At 39.8% G+C, this 21,035-nt stretch overlaps 1 protein-coding gene across 1 annotated transcript; it reads right to left on the bottom strand.

The window, feature by feature from the left end:
* Window positions 1-2,130: 2,130 nt before the first annotated feature.
* LOC118562036 (major histocompatibility complex class I-related gene protein-like) lies at window positions 2,131-4,696 on the bottom strand. Its single transcript, XM_036134335.1, has 6 exons — window positions 4,513-4,696; window positions 3,960-4,238; window positions 2,991-3,299; window positions 2,532-2,633; window positions 2,297-2,329; window positions 2,131-2,171 (listed from the first exon to the last, which is right to left on the bottom strand). Exons 1-6 carry the CDS (start codon window positions 4,595-4,597, stop codon window positions 2,131-2,133), a joined length of 849 nt encoding a protein of 282 aa, XP_035990228.1. The 5' UTR covers window positions 4,598-4,696.
* Window positions 4,697-21,035: the final 16,339 nt, after the last annotated feature.

Raw genomic sequence — 21,035 nt, 5'->3', positions numbered from 1 at the left:
TTTGGCTTGAATGGTGGGAACTAGGAAGGAAGAGACAAAACTCAGGATTAGAGCTGGCTCAGAAAAATCACGGGATAGATGTTGGTCGGTAATGTACCACGCTTGTAGCAAGAAAGAACGGACACCCTTCTCCTGGTCTCAGCTCCTTAAGTAGGCACCTAATAAGCCGAGATGCAAAACACCTGCCCGTCACACCCTGCAGAGGAGAGAGAGAGAGAGACCACGCCTGCACCCAGACCAGCAGTATGACAGCTTTCTCTTTCACCTTTTCTCCCTTTTAGCATTTTGTCTCATCTATTTCTTTCTTTTTTACCTTCCTGTTTCAGTGTCCATTTAATTTAAAATAGTCTCGCTATAAAATCTAATAAAGTTTCTTGCATATATAAATCAAGCTAAGCACTATGGCGAAAGCAGTAAGGCTACACTTGTGAAAGTAAAATCTGTTGGGCTCTTCTTGGCATTAATTCTTATCATCACATTGACAGATAGGACACACAAAAAGATACGGACACATCTAAATTTTAACAAACACGAAGACTTCATGTATCATGCCCTCATGTATCAATTGCTGTAAAATATAATGAATGCATTTGAAAAATTACCACTTGCTTATTTCTGTACTATCTATTCTCTCCAGTAAAGAAAAATAATCTAATACCACTTTCTGTGCTTCTCTCTATAAAAGCAAAATCAAAAGTGAGGCAGTTAAATGTATTTATTACCTTCATCATGTGTTGACTTACTTGTGGCATTGTTGCTTCCGATCGTGTCTTGATCCAGTTTAGTTGCAACATAATTTTGAAAACCAGACAACTCCAACAAACAATCTTTAGGGTAATTTCCTGCAGCTACATTAATCAAAGTTAGTTAGGATTCTGGGACTCTCATTACAAAAACTGTTCTTGACAAATCAGGGTCATTGTGTGTTTACTATGGTGAAATTTGAGCACACAACTGTACAAAGCCACAGAAAATATTATATGTCTTTTAGGATTATAGAAACATATATGTTTCTATATATGAGGTAATTTTAAGAAGTTACACACATAAATCTTTATACATGCACATACCTCAGTTCAGTTAAGATTAATTTACATACAGCCTCCATTTAGAAAAAAGCGCATCTTTTGGTAGTTGGACAATAAAAACAATTATCTCAGATTAACCACTGACAGATAGGTATATCACCTGGTACTATTTGGCCATAAATAGCAAAAAATTAAAGCAGTATTTATCTTGTTGAATGTTTTGCAGAGATTAGTTAGGCTGAATAAATTTGCTAGTCAAAATCTAAATTAAATATTAAGGAAATCAACAACGGAAACTTAAAAGACAGTTGTTACATGGTGTAAAGATATACCAGAGACTTTTCATAGGCAAGACTTCATTGGTGAATAAAAGAAGAAAAATGTGACCATTACTTTCAGACGATACTTGCACTGTTAATCCAGAACACATCATTTTGTTATTCATATTGATTCTTTTTACCGCAAATCTCTACAGGGATTTCCAGATCTTCACAGAATTGTGTGCTAAACCTAAAAGCCCACCACTCAGCAAGTGCATTTCTTTTTGCTTTAGAGCATTAGGGTGTTTCCATTTTCAAACATAGGCCTACTTGTCATTTTTAAAGCTTCTCCTGTGTCCAGCTCTTGGCTCATCCTTAGTTTCATTAGCATTGTTTTGTTAAAACAGAAACTTGATAAACCAGAACTACCACTCAAGGTTAAATTAGTTATTTCCTCCATCATTAGATAACTCTATAAACCTAAGAATGTTTCCCTCCTCCCCTTTGTTTCTGTGGAACTTTCCACTGATCACAAGGACTGCCTCTAATGCTATTTGAAGGAGAAAAAAAGACTGATCTGATTTTGTAACTTTCATAAAAAATTATGTTTTATGGATTCATTTATAAAGAATAATGATAAACGGAGACATAGTTTAAATACATTAATGTATAATGCAATTGTAAAAAAAAAAAAAAAAAAAAGTAAATGGAAAGAATAGATAGAACTATTATAAAACTTTAAGAGATGTTTAACTGTTATTTACAGTTAACAGGACACCTGTGTGGGACACCAGTCCATAATGATTCCTCCTCTTGAAGCGCTTCCTGTCTGGGTCAGTTTCTCAGAGAGAGCTGGCGTCCGAGCCGGTGACCGAAACAGTGTCTGAGGTTGTGTCCAAGGCGATGTCCGAGGTTGTAGGGTACAAAACAATCTGTTAATTCTCTGATTCTAAAACAAGCTCAATGCTGTTTTTTTAAGGAGTGAAAATGGCAGAAAGTAATACTTACATGTTGCAGAAGATCTCTCTGTACGGTGTGCCACTGAATAAAAGAAAAAGGATAATTGTGTTACTGCTAAACATAAAGACAAGATCTGCTGGTAAGCATGCAAGTTGATGACTTATCACCGTTAATTATATGACTCTAACATTAAACATGTGAATGTTAAAGTATACAGTGTACCTGTCTAATGCTTTACACTATTATTATACGTGTAAACAATATGCATTTTTAAGTATCTTACAATGTATCTTTTTGAAAGAGATGGATCCCAAGGCAACAATGATGATGACGATAAAACATCCCATCGTAGCAATAACAGCAATGGCGGTTGTGGTTAATGAACCTGTTCAGGAAATAGACTGTTAGTTTGGTTTTGGGATATGTTCACTTCAATTAACAAACATCTAAAACAAAAACTTTACAAAAGAAAACTGTGTATGAGTCAGGACAGAAAATTGCAAACTAAACTGTTGACAAACACATTTAAACTGTAATTAAGAGAAAGACTTGATGCCCTCATGTATCAAATGCTGTAAAAAGAAAATGAACAATTTTGAAAAATTACCACTTGTAATTTCTTTAGTGTCTATTGTCGACAGAAAACAATGTAATACCACTTTAAGTGCTTTTCTGTGTTATAAAAACTATAAAAAGTGAGGAAATGAAATGTCTTTAATACCTACATCATTTGTTAACTTACTTTTTGCATTGTTGCTTCTGATTGTGTCTTGGTCCAGTTTGGTTACAACATAATTCTGCACACCAGAGAGCTCAAACACACACTCGTATCTCCCCCAGTCTTCTGGTGGGATTGAGATCACTTTCAGCTCGACACTCATCTGGAAGGATCCATCATGATTGGGAAGAATGCCTCCATGTTCTACCCCTTCACGAATCTTCTCTCCATCTTTCCTCCAGAAAAGATTGGCTTTTTCAGGGAAGAAACCCGTTGAATGACAAGTTACTGGGGAGGAGGGAGTCTTCTGGAGCAGAAACACTGAGGGAAGAACTAGAGAGGGTAGTGTCATTAGTAGCTTGGGTCATTTAACATTACACGTTGAAGAAATGTCAGAGTCAGTTTTATTTGCAAAATAAACGTATACAAATGAGGGATTTGACCCAGGCCACAATAAATTAAATAGATTTAAAGAGGCCAGAGGCAGGTCCATATACGTTTAAAAGGGGCATATCATGCTTTAAATTCTTCCTTTTCACATTCAAATCATTTGATAGTGGTCTATATGAAGTGGCATTGCTACGCTTTGGTCTGAATTCTTTGTTATTGTTGCCCCACAACCCCTCTGAGAGCAACACATATTGGTGGTGTCTCTTTAAATCTAAAGGAGGCACTTAACAATGCGGTCTACCTCATATTTTCATATTGTGCTGAGGGGACAGTGTGATGAATTGTATGGGGTCAAAACACCCAACAACTGAACCTTTTAATGTATCCACATTTTTTATTTTATTTTTTATTTTTAGAATCCTTGAGCTTGGAGAACAAAATCCTAACCAAAAAAATAAAAATGGGAGATTTTCAAAATTGTCAAGCCGGAAATCCACAGTAAATGTGACATTATAGAGAATCCAAATACACACAAAAAAATGTAATTCAGGGCTAAAAATTTTGATTTAAAAACTGTATCCTTAAAAGGCCATCTGATTTTACCTTTTCTGCTCAGGTATGCTTTTCCGTATATTGCAAACAATTTTAAATGCATTGGGCATTCTTTTTCGAGGATGTCCTTCCAAACTTCATTACGCTTATTATTTCCATCCCATTCCTTCGTAATGGCTTCAGCATTCGCATTTATTGCAATCCAAGTCATTGTGTTCATATCATATGTAATGAAGTCTTCTCCATTAGCACCGTACTTTATATGACCAGTAACATTATCAGTTTCATCATCCCAGTCACAGCTCTGAATATCCTGAATGATCACATTACCTGAGGGAAACAGAGCATATTCAACATTGTAAGTTGTTCATGTACTGCCTCATCACAAAATCACTAATGTTATCTGATAATTAGATCAGATGTATTTATTTGTGTGCTCATTTTTGAGATGTGTAATTTCTTAGGCAAATAATTACCTATCATTTAAACAAAAAGAAAGAATGAACGAAAGCTTAATTTGTCATTACATTTGTGTGATTTAATCAAGACATTATTAAATTACATTAAACAACAAAAAATATGTTATGTTATATTACATATGTACCTCCTGGTTTGATTGAGTGTTGATTAAAATCCTTGGTGTCTTTTTTCAGTGTATATTTGTATGCCCGACACTCTCGGAGAACCATTTGCCACTCCGTTGTGTTCTTCTCAATTAACTCCTTAACCCAGTCATGTCTGATTTTTATTTCAGTTCCATCGTAGTAAAATGCAAAAACACCGTCAAGTGTTGCTGTCACCACATATTCGGGTAAATCTGGAACTCCAGGATACAGCAAATGATCAAACTCCATGTAGTATTTTTCTGTTGGAAAAATAAAAATTATTTCATTAAGGATTGTGGTTTGGAATACAATCATGACAAGTTGTAAAGACCACAATACAAACAGAAATATTCAATTTGCTCAAACAGGAGCTTCACTTGCAAAACAACAAATTTGTTTAAATTATTAAAAACATTTGCTTTCTGTTTCACTTTATATTAACCATGAATACAGCTTTCCTCAACCTTCACAACTACTATGGTCTTTTAAAAGATGCAGGTCTGTTTGCCATTTAGGTAGTTATGGAAATAAAAAAAAATTACTCCTGGTGAATTTTCTATATGTTCTCACCTGCAGATGCAGCATTCCATAAAAGGAGTAACAAAGCTATCTCCTTCATCATTTCTGTGCAGCTGGTTTCAAGCTGAAGAGCTAAGGTGAAGCAAGCTTTAGTTGATATGCTCTAAGATGTTTCCTGTTTTTCTACTATATTCATTGCAATTGGAGGCGTGTTCACATTTGACTAACAGCCAATGGGTGAATGAATGCCTTTTTTCTTCCTTCTTTTTAACAGTACTAATAACAAAATATTACCTTTATGTTGAACATAAAACTTCTTATTCTCTGTATGGAATGTTTAGTACAAAGCAGTTTTAGCCGTTAATCCTATTAGTCACAAAGTCTTAAATACTGTATGAGGCTTGGAAGTGAAGTAACAACCACACTGCATGGTGATGTGCAATGTGCACTGATTTAAAGGAAAAGTCCGGTCAACAAGGAAAAATCAGTGGATCATTATTTATACCTAAAACTAATGATGTTTCATAGCGGAGCAGCACAGCTCTTCACAAGCTAATTCAAATGGAACTGTTGTACACAGCTGCGAACAACAACAATTATTTCGGATTTCCAGAGAACTTCACCATTGAAACTCGTGAGAGCTATTGTTAAAGCCACAATGCCCACATGCATAGGGTGACCATATTTTCATTTGGGAAAACCAGGACACCTTGGAGCGCGGGGGTGGGGGGGGGGGGGGGAATCTCTGTTCCCATGCATAGACATGTCTGTGGCATGCACTCACTTAACATAGGCCTACGTAATCCTACAATAACATCATATTTACAGTTGGTTTATTAAAAATGCTTTTCAGTAAAAGTCAACAGCAATAACTCCAATAACAAATGATAATTTTATTCAAAATTTATTTATTAAAAAATGCTTAACAATTCCTGTAATGAATGAATAGCACAATAAAGGCCTCCCATTTGTCTCGACCCGGTCTGAAAGCGGGGAAACTCTTTTATAAATCGTCGGTAAACATACATTTGCGCTTCGGCATGTTGTTGGCGTACTGACAGCCACGCTATCTATCTTCTGATTAAGAACAGGGCTGCCCGCACTGACGCGGCTCAGGGATTACGTCACACGCAGCGCCGTGCGCAGTGCCCTAGTGCCTGTCAATTTAATGGTCCAATGAAGGTAATTTAAAAAACAGGACATTTCCTCACTTTCTAAAAAAAACCCGGGACACCCGGGACAGGACGTGAAATACGGACATGTCCCGGGAAATACGGACGTTTGGTCACCCTACACATGCATGGCTGTTGGATGTTTCAATACATTGGGTAAAAGTGGAAAAAACATAAAAAAAATTCATCTTTCCGATTCATGGGTTTGTCGCTGGATTGCCCAGTTGAAGAGGGAGGACTTGTCATCAAAGTTCTGGCCAGAAAGAAAACACGTCGTCTGTGGCCAACATTTGGAAGAAGAAGAATGTCTTCAAGATGACATGAGAGCGAGACTTTTTGATAGGTTTTTCTTTTTAATAATGTAGAATTTAAGGGGACATTTGTTTACCTACCCAGATGGGCTGAGTGATACGACACACTTGGAAAAAATGCTCACTGTTGCGAAGCTCACTTATTTTATGCAAATTTGGCTTCTTTTTCCTAAAGTTGCTTGGGACTTTCATGAGTTGCGGGTTGAAGATTTTTGGGCTTTCTTCTGAAAGTGAAGTCAATTGTTTTGGCTCTAAACGGTGCCATATAACTAATAAGTGATGGTGAAATATCCCTCCGCCTCATAACGCACTGGAGCTCATCCTGACAGGAGCAGAGTGAGTTAAAGTCAAAAGGAGCAGGCAAGATGAGCTTTTACTCCCTGATAACATTGCACCGGTGTGTGTCCGGGTTCATCCAAGACAAATCATGACAGAACGAACCGGTCAATGGATGAACCCGGTCACACACACAGCTTGGTGCAGGAGCTGGCAGGACTCTGGATTCGTCTCCGCTTCAGCCCAAGATTTCCGTTGGTGCCTTCGCCTCTGGTTCGTCTCGCCTGGGTCGCTGTTCTGCGACGCCCGTCTCTGGTTTGTCTGGTTCCGGCTCTCTCAAGGGTTTCTGCGCTTACAGAGGGTCATGCGCTCATTGGTTTCGACGCCTTCCCCGCGTCCACTTGGTTCCTGCGCCGACAAGGGATTCTGTACTCCCGAGGTTACTGCGCCCGAGAGGTACCTGCGCCTCAAAGGTTTCAGCTTTTTGTTTTGAACTTTAGGACCAAATCCGAATCTCTCAAGGGTGTTATTTAATTAAGATACTCTATTCTATCAAAGGCTTTGTGAGCATCTAGGGATATTACAATCTCTTGATCAATGTTGTCTTCAGAAGTGTATATCACATTAAAAAGGCGACGGAGATTACTGGGAAGTTGTTAACCAGCAACAAATCCTGTCTGGTCAGGATGTATTATTTTACTTATAACAGGCTCTATCCTTGCTGCTAGTACTTTGGTCAATATCCTATAATCACATTTGAGTAGACTCACTGGACGAAATGATTCACATTTAAGTGGATCTTTATTTTTCTTAAGGATCACCGAAATCATAGCCTGTGACTGTAGCCAATATTATAAATGAATACAGTGAGGTTATGTATCAACATAAAATTAATTAGTAAACGATACAAAAAATACTTCAATATTTTTTTAAACTTCTGAATACAAACTGTCACAAAACATATAAAATAAATTATTTCATCATCATTCATTTAGTTATTAATTTATATCACTTATTTAAGTTATTGAATTGTTAATTGTAAATAAATAAATAAAAGTTGGCCACCAAGGGGCCCCAAGCGGTCCCTTAGTTCACTTATGCCTCGCGCCGGTCCTGGACTTCCAGCACCTATCTTTAGTTTTCTGCAGCGTATTTAAGATAATACAGGGTTTATTTTTTACAAAGAACTTTAGATAATTTAATGATGGAGGAGTCCAGAGATTTAAACCAGTGAAATTATGGTTATTGGGGATCACTGAGAATTAATTCTAGGTAAAACCATAATTTTGATTGAAGCAATCCTTCCCATGAGTGAAATTGGTAGAGATTTCCATCTGCCAACATCATCTTCTATCTTCTTTGAAAGAGGGATGTGGTTGAGTTTTGTTAAATCTGCCAATTTAGATGACAGAGTAATACTCAAATATTTAAAACTGCCTGATTATAGTTGTAATTCTAGGGGTTTCTGTAAAGAGCAGTTAATTAGCAGCACTGTAGATTTTGACCAAATTACTGAGTAATCTGAGACTTTTGAGAAAGATTCTAGTAATGTAATTACGTGAGAGAGAGAGAGAGGTGTTTGAATGCTGGAGATTAAGTAATACATAATTTGCATAAAGAATAATTTTATTCTCTATCTTCTCTATTTTGTTGCTGCTAGTGGTTCAATAAAAATAGCAAACAGTGAGGGGATAGCAGGCATCCTTGCCTAGTGCCCCACTGGAGACAAAAGCTGAAACATGTTATTTTTTCTGACGCAACAATAAGCCATATACGTATATGATATATTAAACAATTTATAAAAAAAGTTCAAAAACCATCTGAAGATAAGAATAATCAATTAAATTAAGTAATATGCATGCATTTGTGAATGACTGCCTTCCTTATATGAAACCAGTTTGATCAGGGTGTATTATGAGAGGAATGACTTTATCTAATCATTTTGAGCTTTACAGATTATTCTAATATTTACATTAAGAAGGTATATGGGACGATAGCTGGTAGGAAACATAGGATATTTGCCAGGTTTAAGCAGGAGACTATAATCGTAACAGAATTCATATTAGCTGGGAATCTGCTGGAACCCTTTTTATTGAGCATGCTTTTGAGAGCTACCTGAAGTTCAACTGTTGTCATGTCAGTGGTGAATCCAGGGTCATTGTTTGTCTGATAATTTAGGAAGTGTTATTTTATCCAGAAATTGATCGATGTCATCATCTGATGTGTTTATCTGCAATGTGCATAATGATTTGTAGAAATCTTGGAAGGTGCTGTTGATACTTTCAGGATCATATAATGTATTCCCAGTTGAATCTGTAACAGCAAATATAGTTGTTTTTTCTTTCTTTATTTTTAGCTGATAAGCTAAGAAGCTTCCTGACTTATTGCCATGTTCAAAGTTTTCTATTCTAAGTTTTTGTATTAAAAACGTATTTTTCTTTTCAATATGTTCGTTTAATTCCAATTTTGTGTTACAGCTTTTATCCAGCTTTCCCTCTTCCTGCGGCAACTTTTAACACCTGGAGTTTCCGCCTGGTTGGCACATCATAACAGTTGTAATATGGCAATATATGGAAAACGTCAAGGGAGTATGAATACTTTTGCAAGCCATTGCATCTTTACAGCTTTATTAGAAAACATTACTTTATTCCACTGTTGCTTTTAGTGTGGGAAAAGATGAACTGGGACATCTGTTTTTTCTTCTTCTGCACCTTTTAATACTTACAAAGTCACTATGAGGAAAAATACCTCTTGTTGACATTTCTCAAGACGTTATTCGGTGTATGACGTTAAAAAATGCTTTAGCTTCTTTTGTTCTATATCTTGCCAAACATGATTTGATGCCAAAACCACACAGCACACCCATTATTTGGGCTATTTTTATCTCCTGCTTTTCTTTTTGACTCAGTATCATTCTTCTTTTCACAGAGCAAAAATCTGCACGGCTAGAATACTTCTAGTTTCAATGACCCAGTTTAATAGGTTACGGGATATAGATAAATATAAATAAAATATATAAGCCAGGCAAGCGATAGATAGATAGATAGATAGATAGATAGATAGATAGATAGATAGATAGATAGATAGATAGATAGATAGATAGATAGATAGATAGATAGATAGATAGATAGATAGATAGATAGATAGATAGATAGATAGATAGAAAGAAAGAAAGAAAGAAAGAAAGAAAGAAAGAAAGAAAGAAACTGGTTGGGTTGATTCCACAAGACAAGAAAGGTCAATCAAAGCAAAAAAACTGGTTTTACTGCATTATGATTGCTAATCTGCTTCCATTTACTCGTGACAGACGGCAATCTTATGTTCCCTTTTGTATATCTAAGAAATAATAATCTCTTTTTGTTTGACACTTTTTAAAGGAGAAGTAAAACATGTTAAATAATTTATGCACAGGAAGGTTACACAATTTTGTTGTGTAATTAATAATTTTTGGATCGTGTATATCATATGTGTCAAATTCAAGGCCTAGGTGCTGCATCCAGCCCGTCAAGGCAATTTATCCGGCCCTCAAGAGCAATATATCCTTTTAAATTGTATAAAGTGGCTAAAACTGTACGGAGCCCCTCTGGTGACATGGACAGAAATGTTTTTTGAAGATGTTAAGGCGTGGCGACGCGTTACTAAGGCGTGGCCACGTGATAGATAAAATAAACACTGCCTTCGGTTTAGCCTCCGGGATGATGTTCAGTGGACACGAGTGGTTCCAGGGATGCGATGATTAACGGTACATACTCCTTTTTCGCACAGTAACAGTGGGAAAAAACACTTTGGTAATGTCTGGTATCAGCATGATTTAGACTTAATGGTGGTGAGGTGGGCGGATTTTCCTCCGACTGGTGTGCTGCGCGGGAGGAAAAAATGCATAAATAAAGATTGTAAAGGGCTCTTTTAGAGAGAACAGGAGGAATGACGGATCTGACCTGAAGCCCCCAATGTTACAAGTTCCTTAAAATTACCTTTAAGAGTGCACACCTAAATTACATGTAACGTAATTTTACACACCTGAATTCAAGCGCAAAGCTGCAGAATGCAACTTATAAACAGAATACCTTGGTACCAAGTCTTTTGACCCACATGCAGAACACACTGAGAAAGCAGAGATCCAAGTTTTTAAGTTTATTAAATATAAAGCTCAAAACGTGTCGTGATTCCTCCGATCGACTGGTAACAGCGGTATTATAATTGATTCGCTGGGAGTGAGCGGCTGTTGTGGGGCACCAAAGCCTTAGAAGATGCTGTTGCTTAGAGCAGGCATGGAGGCTGCCAATGTATGAGGTAAGATCACTGTCAAAATAAACTTGTACATATAAGGACTGTTGTGTGCATATTAGTCAGAAGTTGTGCATAACAAACATTTGTAAATTCATAATAATTGAAATCTCATGCAAAAGATACAACATACAGTTTAAATAGTTACAACTTCAATAACTAATATATACAAATTTCAAGTTTAAATTTGGGCTTTACTCTTCATGAACACAAACAGCAGCGGCTCCTTGAGAATACAGATTTTTTTCTTTGAGAATACGAATTCACAACAGTGGTCTGATGTCACGGTTTTCCAGGCTGGTTAATTGAGCACAGAGTGCAAAGATAGGAGGCTGTCAGCACCTCATCGCCAGAGTGTCAGTCTTAAGTGGTAGGACTCAGTAGGCCAGCGTCTTTCTATGCCTTGAAAAGCGCCTAATTTCTGTCTCCCTGTTTGACAGGTGGATCCTGCTCCGGATCCCGTTTCGGAGAACGTCTTTCCTAGGCTGAGCCGGCCAGCTCTTGGCCCGCTCAGCTGCCTAGGAAGAAAACCTCAAAAAGTCCCCGATCATTCTGGCAAGTCTCGGCGTCTACAGAGTGCCGATCACCTGACACCTATGAAGGTTTTTTTGTTCCAAAACGATTTGTGCATTGTAAGCGTGAATTTGAAGTTGTAGAGGGAGTTAAATTCTAAATTTTGTATTTGTGGAATTAAAAAAATATCACAAGTACAATTTTGTTTTACACCTGGTCAAATTTTAAGTACAAGTATTGTGTACTTGTACTTACACAATCGTTACTTTGAGCAGTCAAAGTACAATCTCACTGTAAGTGGTAGTGACAGTGAGCTGCGTTCTTCGAAGGCATATGTGTGCTGGGTCCTTGGAAGGCAACATGGCAGTAGGCCATATATGTATTTCCGTTTTGGATTTGTAGAATTGAAAAAAATAAATCACAAGTACAAGTTTTTTTTTTTACACCTGGTCAAATTTTAAGTACAAGTACACAAATTGTGTTTTGTGAGTTGCACATCAAAAACCTCTTACATTCTCAGTTTTGCTCCAAATGGTCCAGAGCTATTGTTGCAAAACTATTTGTGCATTGTAACTTTGGTGTTTCGTAATTGTAGTTTTTTTTAATCAGTCACAATTACAAAATAAAGTTCAAATTCTTGAGTACAAGTACACAAATTGTGTTCTGTGAGATGCACATTATAAATGTCTGTCATTCAGTTCTGCTACAGTTGATCTAAAACAAATGGTGCAAAACAAATTCAAACACGTGTATTAAAATCTTCAAAAAAAATATTTTTTAATATATTTTTCCTTAACACAAATACAAATCAACGAGTACAACTGCACAAATCTGCTGCTGTGAGTCACAAATTCAACTTTATAAGCTACGCCTTCATTTTGACTTTTGACACAAATGCCTCACCGGTAAAAATGATCTGTGACTTGTGGGTAGTACCTAGGGCTGGACGATATAGAAAAAAAGCTTATCGATAAAAAAAAATGCATATTGATCGATATCGATAATTATTGAAAATATTTAAAACCAGATTTTATGTGCAGCTCTGCCTGGACATTTTATGATATTGCTAAATGATTTAATTTTAATAAAGAACACAAACACAGAATTCCAATTAAATCTTTATTTAATCAACTTTTTTAACCATAACAGAATTTTTTTTAAAGAAAAATAACTAAAGAGACCTGAGTTATGTTATTAAATACTGACAAAGAATAAACTAAAGTGACCAGTAAAATTACCTAAATAAATATACCAAATAAATAAATAAAATAGCCTGTTTAGGTGGGAATAGTACACTAGTTACTTCTCAGGTTTCATAATTGAGAGGCTGACGCAGGGCTGAAGTCCGAGGTTGTGGCGTGTAAGGACGCAGATTGCAGCTCATTTTGCACTGATTCTCTGCACCAGTTGCACAATTTAGGGAGCGCTGTTAGAGAAATATTTGCCTCCCGGAACGTTATATCGCGGATCAAGAGTGGCAAGTAATTGTTTGAAGCCAGGTTTTTCAGCTGCAGACATATCCATCACTATGAAGCATTTTACTGCATGCGTGATGTCCTTACGCCGCTTGGACGCTTTGTCATTTTATGACAAAGAAAGGGGCCCAGTTTAGCAGCTGTACCTGCTTTGTTTTGGAAGAACTTCCAGAAGATTCCTATGAAGATGACGCGGAGCCCCGCAGGGCTGACACAGCTCGCGCTGCTGCGGGTGTGAGCGGCTTACGTGATGAAACAAGTTGGTTGCGTTACCAGACTGGCGAACTAGTAAAACCCCGTTTTGGGACCGTTTCCTCCACCGCTCCTTGCTGCGACATATCCACGTGGTCTGTGTTGTGGTTTGAGAGGGCAGCGCTTTGTGACGGCGTGCCTGGGTCCGCGATTACGATTGGTTGAGAGGAAGTACTGACTGCAGCATCAACTAATATGATAGGCTGAAAGGAAGGAAAACTCTATCGAACTTTTATCTACCCTATTTTTTTCTATCGTGCCACACGTCTATCGATCGATATATATTGTTATTGTATTATCATCCAGCCCTAGTAGTACCCTTGATCAGACAGCAGGGGGCGCTGCCTGCTCGGTCAGTCAGTACCAACCGGAAATACATATATGGCCTACTGCCATGTTGCCTTCCAAGGACCCAGCACACATATGCCTTCGAAGACGCAGCTCTCACTGTCACTACCACTTACAGTGAGATTGTTACTTTGACTGCTCAAAGTAACGATTGTGTAAGTACAAGTACACAATACTTGTACTTAAAATTTGACCAGGTGTAAAACAAAATTGTACTTGTTTTTTTTTTTTTATTCTACAAATACAAAATTTAGAATTTAACTCCCTCTACAACTTCAAATTCACACTTACAATGCACAAATCGTTTTGGAACAAAAAACCTTCATACACCCCCTCAGACTCTGCCATCTGTCAGCCACTGCACCCTCTCCGATCACCAGAATCCCCCTAGAGCCGATGACTCCGCCTGTATGAGGTAAGATCACTGTCAAAAGAAACTTGTGCATAAAAGGACAGTTGTGTGCATATTAATCAGAAGTTGTGCATAACAAACATTTGTAAACTCATAATAATTGAAATATGCAAAAGATACAACATACAGTTTAAATAGTTACAACTTCAGTAACCAATATATACAAATTTCAAGTTTAAATTTGGGCTTTACTCTTCATGAACACAAACAGCAGCGGCTGCTTGAGAATACGGATTTTGTCTTTGAGAATACAAATTCACAACAGTGGTTTAATAAAATCGATGCCATTAAAATTAAAGAATTGGCATCCTCCCAAACACGATTACCTCGTCCTCAGTAAGTGAGGCAGTTTTGGAGGAGTCTTTAGAACCTGCCAGCATTTGAACTGTTTAGAAGCAGTAGAGCTATCTGAGCTATCTAAAATTTTAGCTTCATCTAAACCTTCTACCTGCATGTTGGACCCAATCCCAACCAAGTTGTTTAAGGAGGTATTCCCTTTGATCAGTGGCCCTATTTTGGACATGATTAATCTATTCTTAGTAAATGGATATGTACGACAGGCTTTTAAAGTAGCTGTTATTAAACCTTTACTTAAGAAACCTTCTCTAGATCCAGATGAGTTAATACATTACAGACCTATATCTAATCTTCTTTTCTTATCTAAAATTCTTGAGAAAGTAATTGCTAATTAACTTTGTGAACATTTACAAAGTAATGACCTACTTGAGGAGTTTCAGTCAGGCTTCAGAGCTCATCATAGCACTGAAACAGCTCTGGTGAAGGTCACTAATGATATTGTCATGGCCTTAGATAATTGACTTGTGTCTTTACTTGTCCTGTTAGATCTCAGTGCTGTTTGATACAGTTGATCACAATATGCTCCTACAAACACTTAAGCATACTGTAGGGATTAAGGGTAAAGCATTAGGCTGGTTTAAATCTTATCTATCGGACAGATTCCAGTTTGTTCATGTTAATAATAAATCTTCTTCAAACTCTAGGGTGACTTGTGGAGTACCACAGGGTTCAGTCCTTGGACCAATTCTCTTTACTATATATATATATATATATATATATATATATATATATATATATATATATATATATATATATATATATAAATAAATATATGCCTCCGATTGGCAAAATTATCAGACAGCATGGAATTAATTTCAACTGTTATGCTGATGACACTCAGCTATATTTATCCATAAATCCTGATGACTCCAATCAATTACTTCGACTGCAGTAAAGTCTTGATGACATCAAAAGCTGGATGCCTTTAAATTTCCTGCATTGAAATTCTGACAAGACAGAAGTTGTAATTTTTGGACCAGAGTCCTCAAAAAATAAATTTCCTAATCAATCATTTAATCTGGATGGCATTAACTTGTCCTCTGGTAATAAAGTAAAATATCTTGGTGTTATTTTTGACCAAGACATTTCATTTATATCCCATATTAAACAGGTTTCCAGAGTTTCCTTTTTTTCACGTCCGGAATATCGCCAAAATTAAAAGCATTCTGTCCAGGAGTGATGCTGAAAAACTAGTCCATGCATATGTTACTTCAAGGCTGGAAATTGTAATTCTTTACTGTCAGGATATCATTCCAAAAAAGTAAAAAACAAAAAAAAATGGACTTTTTTTCACAGTTCGAAGATGTTTCACTTCCTATCCCGGAAACTTTCTCAATTCAAAAAGTCTGGAGTAATGTGCAGTATCAGGCTTTAAACAACGGCCCAACAAAGGCTTTGGAGTGGCTTAGATGACATGCAAATTAAACCAAAACTCGTCCACTCTTCTGTAACTGGGAGTCCTTAGGGTCATCATTGGCCTGGCTTACAGGAACAATGTTTTGATCACCCGTATTAGAGTGAGGATTGAGGTGATGGTTGGCCGGAATTAACCCTATTGCTGTATTATAAGTTTTTGAGGGTTGGAACCTAATTCCTCCTCCTCTGTTTAAGGTTGTTTTTTCTCTCTTAACCTATATGGCCTCCTTCACAACGCCTTTCAAACCATCTGTCTTCTTTGTCCAAAATGTGAACATTTTGGTCCTCAAAAGAGTGTCCTGTGTCCTTAAAGTGTAGGTGAACAGCAGAGTCTTGTCCTGAGGAGGTAGCTCTCCTGTGTTGAGCCTTGCGTCTGTGGAGAGGTTGATTGGTTTCTCCACAGATCAATATCTTCTTTTTCACTCACATCGCTCCCTGAAGCACAAATTGTCATCAGAACCTTACATCGGGCTGAGCATGTCCCTACTAAAACAGAAGGGAAGCACAAAGAACAGAAACACATCAAAGATGCCCTCCAAACCTGTGGGTACTGTCATGAATCGGCGACAGGTGGACCCAGTATTCAACCACACAAGCAGAGGTTAGGTGAAAGAACATTTATTTACAAAAAGCAAAAGCCAAAACGGGGATCAAGACAAAAATGGGAAGACTGCATCCAATAACCAAAAATAACAAAAAGGCAGTCACAGACAAAACTATTAACAAAAACAGGGGACAGGCTAACTTTGAAATCCAGAGACAAACAGGGTCAGATAAACAGGCAAAGAAAGCTGGACTAGACTCACCACTTGGCACCAAAAAAAAAAAAAAAAAATGATGTGGCAGATTGCAGGGGGCAGAGGCAGGTATAAGTAAGGGAGTGATCAGGTGAATGGAGTGAAACTAATAACTGACATGGGTGGAGCTAATCGGGAACAGGGAACATCTACATTCTCCCCCTTGGTAATATCTTTAGGAAATTCAACATCAATTTTCACTGTTATGCGGATGACACCCAGCTCTATCTTTCTTGTAAACCAAACTCTTCACTCCCACCTCCTTCATTAATTTCCTGCTTAACCGAAATAAAATCCTGGTTCACCTCCAACTTTCTTAAATTGAATAATGACAAGACTGAAATCCTCTTAGTGGGAACAAAATCTACTTTATCCAAAGCTGACAGTTTCTCCCTTTCATTTGACAACTCCATAATTTCCCCCTCACCTCAGGTCAAGAGTCTGGGTGTCATCCTTGATAGTACCTTGTCCTTCTCCTCTCACATTAATAACCTTACCCGCTCCGCTTACTTTCACTTACGCAATATCAATCGCCTTCGCCCCTCTCTCTCCACTAGCTCCACCTGCACTCTTGTTCATAGTCTGGTCACTTCCCGCATTGATTACTGTAATTCTCTTCTTTTCGGTCTTCCTCAAAAATCCATTCACAAAATTCAGTCAGTACAAAACTCAGCAGCTCGCATCGTTTCTAGAACCCCCTCTTTTCATCACATCACCCCAGTCCTGCAGCAGCTCCACTGGCTACCTGTGAAGTATAGAATTCAGTTCAAAATCCTCCTACTTACTTTTAAAGTTATTCATAATCTCTCCCCTCCATACCTTTCTGATTTACTTCAAATTTCTACTCCCTCCCGCATTCTTAGATCCTCTTCTACCACTCACTTAGTTGTTCCTTCAGCCCGTCTTAAAACCATGGGGAGCAGAGCTTTTTCACGTTCTGCGCCCACACTCTGGAATTCTCTCCCCCCTGACATCTGCAATACCGAGTCTTTACCCGTGTTCAAATCCAAACTCAAAACCCACATGTTCAAGATTGCCTTTTCATTATGATTTCCTCTGTGTAATTTGTGTTGTTTCTTTTAATTATGACGACTGCTTTTACCATTTATTGTTTTTACATGTACAGTGACCTTGAGTGTTTTGAAAGGCGCTTGAAATAAAATGTATTATTATTATTATTATTATTAAGTGCTTGGGAGTAAACTGAAGCCGATTGGATGGTGACTGGTGAAGGGGAGTGACAGGAAGACAAAAGAATGCTGGCAGGTGAACTGAACTTAGATTGGTGACATAATTGATTACATAAAAGAATCACTAAACCAAAACAGAACTTAAACTAATCCAGAACCAAACTCACCATAAAGACCAAACAGAACATAAGCAAATAATAAAAACCCAAATCATGACAGAGCCCCTCTCTCAAGGGCGGATTCCAGACGACCTTAAACAAGACAAATGATAAACAAAAACAGACTAGACCGGGAAGGTGGAGGGAGGTGCAGGACGGAGGGTTTCTGGGGAACCTCCCCGACGTGTCAGGTTCTCCGGCGGACGTCCCGGCGGACAACCTCGGCGTGTCAGGTTCTCCGGAGGACGTCCCGGAGGACGTCCCCGGCGTGTCAGGTTCTCTGGCGGATGTCCCGGAGCACGGCCCCGCCGTGTCAGGTTCTCCGGCGGACGCCCCGGAGAACGGCGGCGGAGCAGGGCTTTCGGAGGCCTTCGGCAGAGCAGAGCCCTCGGAGGCCTTCGCCTAGAGAGGGAGAAAACAAACCCTGGCGCCGGACTAAAGGCTAAGGATGGCGCTGTACTAAAAGCTGGGGACGGCGCCGGACTACCGGCTACAGGAGGCGTCGGGCTACAGGCGACTGGTGCGGGAGCCTGGCTACAGGCGACTGGTGCGGGAGCCTGGCTACAGGCGACTGGTGCGGGAGCCTGGCTACAGGCGACTGGTGCGGGAGCCTGGCTACAGGCTTCGGGCAGGACCTGACTACAGACTTCGGGCAGGACCTGGCTACAGGCTTCGGGCAGGACCTGGCTGCAGGCTTCGGGCAGGGCCTGACTACAGGCTTCGGGCAGGGCCTGGCTACAGGCTTCGGGCAGGGCCTGGCCACAGGCTTCGAGCAGGGCCTGGCTACAGGCTTCGGGCAGGGCTTGGCTACAGGCTTCGGGCAGGGCTTGGCTACAGGCTTCGGGCAGGACCTGACTACAGGCTTCGGGCAACAGTGCTTTAAAGCCACGAGGAGCTGGCACTGGAGACAGTGCGCTAAAGCTACGAGGAGCTGGCACTGGAGACAGTGCGTTAAAGCTACGAGGAGCTGGCACTGGAGACAGTGCGCTAAAGCTACGAGGAGCTGGCACTGGAGACAGTGCGCTAAAGCTACGAGGAGCTGGCACTGGAGACAGTGCGCTAAAGCTACGAGGAGCTGGCACTGGAGACAGTGCGCTAAAGCTACGAGGAGCTGGCACGGGACACTGAGTCTTTGAGCTGCGGGGAGCAGGCACGGGACACTGAGTCTTTGAGCTGTGGGGAGCAGGCACCGGACACTGAGTCTTTGAGCTGCGGGGAGCAGGCACCGGACACTGAGTCTTTGAGCTGCGGGGAGCAGGCACCGGACACTGAGTCTTTGAGCTGCGGGGAGCAGGCACCGGACACTGAGTCTTTGAGCTGCGGGGAGCAGGCACCGGGGCTGAGATTGAGGGCGGGTCCTCCAGGACCCCCTCACGGGACTCGAACGGAGGCGGACCCTCCGAATCTCCCTCCTCGTCGCCAAGCGGAGGCGGACCCTCCTGGGTCTTCACGTCGCCCGCTGCCGGCGACCCCTCAGGGACAGGAGCCGAGGCGTCAGCCAGAGCAACCGCACGCCGGCGTTTGCGGCGGAGGGACGGCTGCGGCAGAGCGCTCCTCCCTTGGATGTGGCGTCTGGGACCAACACCAGGGGGACAAATCGCCAGCCTGGAACCCTCAAACGAGGCTCCCAAGACGACCTCAGGTAAGCGCCTGACATCCTCTTCTGTCCCAAACAAAGCCCAAGTGTCCATCATAATCTTAAGTCCAGATCGCAAACTCGGTGACGGGTTCATGGTGGGAAAAAAAAGAAAAAGAGGAGAGGAAAAAAAACAACGTACTTGTCTGGCAATGGGTCCGGTTATGGCCACATCATTCTGTCATGAATCGGAGACAGGTGGACCCAGTATTCAACCACACAAGCAGAGGTTAGGTGAAAGAACATTTATTTACAAAAAGCAAAAGCCAAAACGGGGATCAAGACAAAAATGGGAAGACTGCATCCAATAACCAAAAATAACAAAAAGGCAGTCACAGACAAAACTATTAACAAAAACAGGGGACAGGCTAACTTAGAAATCCAGAGACAAACAGGGTCAGATAAACAGGCAAAGAAAGTTGGACTAGACTCACCACTTGGCACCAAAAAAACAAACAATGATGTGGCAGATTGCAGGGGGCAGAGGCAGGTATAAGTAAGGGAGTGATCAAGTGAATGGAGTAAAACTAATTACTGACATGGGTGGAGCTAATCGGGAACAGGGAAGTGGTTGGGAGTAAACTGAAGCCGATTGGATGGTGACTGGTGAAGGGGAGTGACAGGAAGACAAAAGAATGCTGGCAGGTGAACTGAACTTAGATTGGTGACAGAATTGATTACATAAAAGAATCACTAAACCAAAACAGAACTTTAATCCAGAACCAAACTCACCATAAAGACCAAACAGAACATAAGCAAATAATAAAAACCCAAATCATGACAGGTACCCTAACTGGGCTTTTGTCAAATCAGTAAGAAAATTGAAAAGACACACTGCAGAACATAATGGTGAGAAGAACAAATGCAAAAACATCGTCTGAAGTCTATGAAAAACTCAAGAGGATTTTCTCCAAACACAAAATACCAGTACATTTCAAACCAAACAGGACCCTCAGAGAGAGGCTGGTAAATCCCAAGGACAAAACCCCCACACCTAAAATGGGCGGAGTGATGTATGCGGTTCAGTGCAGTGAGGAATGTTCTGATCTTTATATTGAAAAAACCAAAACAACCTCTCCACAGACGCACAGATGACTGAGAATCTTCACCAGCATATCAAGATGTCCACAAAATGCAGTTCAAACTCTTCAGCTGATCCAAAATGCTGCAGCAAGAGTTCTGATGAAAATGGTGGTTCCTAAAGTTCCTAAAACCAGAATGGGAGGCAGATCCTTTAGCTATCAGGCTCCTCTCCTGTGGAACCAACTCCCTGTTTTGGTCCGTGAGGCAGACACCTGTTACAGGTCCGAGAGTGGGGTTTCTTTGGGCAAATGAGAGTTTAATGCTTCATGACACCGGCTTATGGTTACTGTGACCGAAAGGGAAACATAACCAAAAGAATG

The sequence above is a fragment of the Fundulus heteroclitus genome, unplaced genomic scaffold (genome assembly GCF_011125445.2).
Source record: "Fundulus heteroclitus isolate FHET01 unplaced genomic scaffold, MU-UCD_Fhet_4.1 scaffold_80, whole genome shotgun sequence".
In the NCBI taxonomy this organism is placed as follows: Eukaryota; Metazoa; Chordata; class Actinopteri; order Cyprinodontiformes; family Fundulidae; genus Fundulus; species Fundulus heteroclitus.
Note: the sequence above shows the minus strand (reverse complement) of the source record. Positions and strands in the feature narration are given on the sequence as shown.